This window comes from Eurypyga helias, unplaced genomic scaffold, assembly GCF_000690775.1.
Source record: "Eurypyga helias isolate BGI_N326 unplaced genomic scaffold, ASM69077v1 scaffold3548, whole genome shotgun sequence".
Lineage (NCBI taxonomy): Eukaryota > Metazoa > Chordata > Aves > Eurypygiformes > Eurypygidae > Eurypyga > Eurypyga helias.
Window position 1 is genome coordinate 124,304 of NW_010266157.1, and position 5,000 is coordinate 129,303.

General features: G+C 37.4%; 1 protein-coding gene across 1 annotated transcript in view; it reads right to left on the bottom strand.

Moving 5' to 3' along the window:
• FOXP2 (forkhead box P2) overlaps window positions 1–5,000 on the bottom strand; it is a 42,239-nt gene that overhangs the window by 25,669 nt on the left and 11,570 nt on the right. Inside the window, exons 8-9 of the mRNA XM_010156964.1 lie at window positions 3,770–3,839; window positions 2,783–2,946 (exon numbers count right to left, since the gene is read on the bottom strand). Coding sequence (XP_010155266.1) covers window positions 2,783–2,946; window positions 3,770–3,839 — 234 coding nt within the window. The remainder of the gene's footprint in view (window positions 1–2,782; window positions 2,947–3,769; window positions 3,840–5,000) is intronic.

The following is a 5,000-nucleotide window of genomic DNA, read 5'->3' on the forward strand; positions in this document are numbered from 1 at the left end:
AATGTCTCTCCCTGGAAGCTTGTCTAGAATGCAAACTCTGCCCCTTCCCAACTGAATGCTCTGATCTCTAAATCGCACACAACTTCTTGCTTCTTTCACTAACACCATGCTCCATTGCTCCTGGCTGCTTGCCAGCTTCAAGATGGAAGGAAAGTGAATTGCTCGGCATATTCCTGGTTTCATAGCTAGTACACTTTCCTGGGAATCAGGAGATGGAGGTTTAAGCTACTTGGAGGCTAACAGAGCCACTGACTTTATAGGTGAGTGCAGTAATTATGACCTCCCAAGAACACTTCTCTAGGGGAGAAACACCAAGACTTCCTTCCTGGGTGAACCTCCTCAGGAAGCTACAAGTAAGTGGAAGCTTGTGGCAATAAAATATATTTTTTCTAGCGTATTAACTAATTTTCATGTTAAAAAACGCACAGTTGGTATTAGGTAATCTGTCTAGGTAACATAAAGATTTAAAATTTCTCTTCATTGTTTGCCATATTCCTTCCTTATTTTACTTTGTCATGCCGTCCCTGTGTTCTTTTCTCATTTTCTTAAGTAATGAGGTGCCCTGGTCAATGTAGGCAGGGAGGCAAGGAAAAGGCCCCTTTTCTTCCTTGGTCCTCTGCCTCCTGCAGAAGCCTCTCCCTTCCCTGACTCTTCCTTGAAGACTGCATTTACTCCCTTTTTAATATTCTTAGCTCCCTCAGCGAGGAAAAGGCAAACATTTCACAAGTGAGCAGGCATCTAGTCATAGCCTGTATCCTTTAGTTGATAGTTCACGGTCTCACAGAAGGCCAGTAATCTGACACTAAATTTGGTGCAAGGAATGAATGAGCATAACCTCTTTCTCCAGCAGTATCGCTGTGCTTCTACATTCCATTGCTTCCATCTATCAAGAAGTCAGCAACGCGTAGTCACAAGTTTCAAGAGAGTCACCACGGCAAGTCCCGAAACCGCCTGTTCTGACAAACGACATCACAGAAACCAGAGAGGATGGCTGAATCTTGAGTTAGGGTGTAACTCAAGTTATTTGCCTTTTTATCGGCACGAATTGCTACAATATGCAGTATTTTAGCTATAAACACGGCTACAAATGTCGCCTATCTACATAATCATATGCACAGATATCTCAGTTTATCCAGGCGAACGGCAGACAGTACATAGGATATGTAAACAGATCTGCCAAACACTTACAGAACAACTTTAATAGCAAGTGTCATTCTTTTCTGTAAAGTAGCTGTTTTTAACACACATGATCTAACTCTTGTTTGCTCTTTAAAGTTTTATTGTCTTGGCATTTTATACAGGAAGAGAGCATTAGCATACTCAGGAGAACTGCTAAAAGTAAAAGGCCTCAAGCTACCCACTGCATGGTTGATAGCATAAAGCATGGGATATAAAAACTTTTGTCTGATTGCTCACTTTACTTGTTTTAGAGTAGTGTTACTCTCAAGAGCATATATTCATGTTCTTTCTACTTCAAGTTTTATTACTTCTTTTGTATTATTTAATACATCTAAAGACACTTCCAAAAGACAAATTTTTCCATTTTGAAAAAGTAATGGTTTGGAACCTGATAAAATACATGAATGTTCACACTGTATTATTTTCAAAGGCAAGTAGAATAAATGTGCAATAAAACAATTAAATGCGTGACAATAAACATTTCTATGTGATCACAGATATATTAACATGCCGAACAAAAGAAGAAAAACTTGGCAAAATATTTCCCCTAAAAAGGTCAGATCAAAATGGATTCTCCACACACCAGAGCATATGTAAAAAGGGAGTTTGGTCTCAATTACTGTTACTGCTAAATATCCTACTCTAGAAATTAGAATGAACATTAGAAATGTGAAAGAGAAAATGGAATGAAAAAAGGCAAATCAAATCAGCTGTTTCAAACATAAGAAAAGAGAGACCGTAATTGTACATACACATTAAAAATCATCTTACGTAAACTTAGATTTAAGTCTACTTAGATACCACACTGCTAATTATTATATAAATAACCTGGGAAACAATACCTCCAAGATACATGTTTTACTATTTAGTAAACAAAAAACTGCCACGTTTGACACCGCTGATTAAGGCCAGGCATTTCTAAAGCTTCAGACACATTTCTGAAATCCACAATACATCAATTTTTAATACTTCCACTCTCTCAGCTCCATTAAAAAGATGGTAGGGGAAAGATTTTAGAGTAATTAATGATATAGTTAGCTGCTAAATATTAATAGGAATCGTAGTCTTGCATAAAATATAACATATAAACCTTGCCAATACAGACGCACCAGTAATTAAACTTGAATATGTAATTACACTGATTTATACGACAGGCAAAAAGTTACACTTTACTGGCTTCTACGTAAACTGTGGGCAACAGTTAAACTTTGCATTTTACGGTTTATATAAATGGGCAATATCTCCACTACAGTTCATAAATGGTTTAGAGACTCGTAGTCAAAATTACAACTAGTTCCAACATGAACATTCTGACTACACCTTACAAACCCGGTTGTGAAAACGACCACAGCGACCAGTTTCCTGTTACATTCAGTGCTTGCAAGCAAGTTGAAGATGTTTAAAAACCAGAACTAAACAAAAAAGCTTACACTAGTCTTACTACAAAGTAAGTGAAGACTCATCTATTTAAATGTTTTGATATCAGTGTTTAGTTTCAAACATACAGTTCCAGATTCTTCACTTACCATGTTTCAAGGCACTTTTGAGTAATATTGTCTTAGACTAAGGCATTTTTTCTCGGAAGGACACTAACTGCACTTACATGTGAGGCTGAGGAGAGCAGCCCGGACTGCTGTTTCCATTACTGTCAATGTGATCCAGCGAACCATTGAGATCTTCATGGACTGCCTGCAGTAAACCACTGGATGCGTTATTTATCAATCCTGGGTTACTAAGCAATGGTAAACTACTCTCTGCCAGTGCAGCCTAGCAAAATGAAGAGTAAAAATAAAATTATTAGTCCATACATACACAAATCACTTCTCACTGTTCATACATGTGTGAATGTACTCACGCAAAGCAGCTCATTTTGAGTAGCTGTAGAGGTGGTCAGACCGATTTTGTGCATTTTTCAATTATTTTCATGTTCTGAATATAACAGCATCTCTACTTCTGGTTTACTATTTCTCTTACAGGGTTTCATTATTTTCCATTGTTAACTATGTTCCGATATTCATAGCACTTTCTAGTTTTACATCATTTTTTGACTTTGAATTACACTTAACCCGTATGCCCTTCCACACAATGTATGGCTCTTTTATAATGCAGGCAGCCGATATACTTTAAAAAATGACCAGAACTTAACTCAAAATAAAAAAAGTCCTGACATTTGCCTCTTCTGCATAAAAATTATATATTATAATTAAACTTTAAAGTTTTTGCCATGAGCACCATGTTCCCCAACACTATGATGTGAAATCATTTATGACAGCTTGGATAAATATTAATGCATATCCACATGCATTTGCAAAAGCTTCTATCAATCTAACATTTGCAGCAAAACTGAGTGTTCCAGATTTTGCCACAGGGTGTCCTTCTTGCTTCTTCACATCAAAAGTAGCATGAATAAGAACTAGTACTTCTTGCAGTGCTAGGTAATACAACTTACTTGGATGATAAACCCAACTATTCAGAATGACCATCAGGTCCACATAAACATAGGTAACTCTATACCAAAGTATAACAGGAAATGAAATATGTCACACCTAAGTACATAATTAGTGTGTGCAAAGAAAGAAGTATTTTTTACCTGCAAGCTTGCATTAAGAGCTGCTCCATAGCCTAAGCTGGTGGGTATGTTTTTCACTAACGTTGGGCTTCTGAAAATAAACGATTTTTCAAAGTTTAAAAAACAGACAGACATCCTGGCTGGATCATTGGGTTAACGGATTGGTTTTTCAGGTCAGAAGACCAGAGTTTTAAAAGGGAAAATGAAATGAAGTTGGGGGTGAAGGGACTCAACCCGTTACAACACAGTGATTTACTCGCGTCAGAAAAGCAAAAGACGTTGTAATTAGGCTCACGTGGAAATTTGCTCCAAGAGCAGGGCCATAGTGACTCGTAAAAGTTCTGATCTCACTGAAAGAATTTGACAGAGATAGCTTTAAACTTTGTACAACATCTGCCTCAGCTACGCTTGCTGTGTCATTTGTTTTTCGTTTTCTGAACTAACACTGGTACACATTCAAATACACTACACACAACTGCGCTCAGGTGCCACCTTAAAAGATCTTACTCTTCCCTTCCAAGAAACTATGAGGGTACAACGATGTATAAATAGCTGTAAATGAACAATACTGTGGATCAATTAGATTCCAGGAAATCGTACTACTGTATTTAAATCAGACTTGAAATACTATATGCTAGATCCCCACAGAACTATTCTTTCAATAGAATTAGTGCCTAGGATGACTCCAGAGGTCAGCTGGGTGGCTGTTCACAAACAGATCCATTACAGAAACAGAACACCTTCCTGCAAAGAAAAACCTCCAGCCTTTCTCTCTGCACCTTTGGTATTCTGAATGGTTTTATCAAAACTAATTATATACTCTAAAGGAATAAAAAGCATCCACCGAACCAGTCATAGTGACATGGGATTAATTTGAAAGTAGGGCAGTAAGCATGCCAAAGGTCCTCCTGTGAAGGCTTCTCATGAATACTACCCTCATCAAGAAGATATTTTTGAGGTCAGTACTGTAGTGCATGATACCTATATTCCAAAATGACCTTGAACGACTCCCTACTTCTGTCAAAGGTTTACAGTAAAAACAAGAGCATAGGAAACTCTAACACATGGGCAACATATGTACACAGGGCTATTTTTAATATATAGTAGAAGAACTTATGGTAGATGGAATTAAAATGACAAACATATGGTGAAATACACTGAGAAAACAAAACCATTATCGCTTTCCTCTGCAGCAAACTATATGGAAAAGTCAGGCAGGCAAGGAATGTACAGAAAACAGCGTTTACCACAA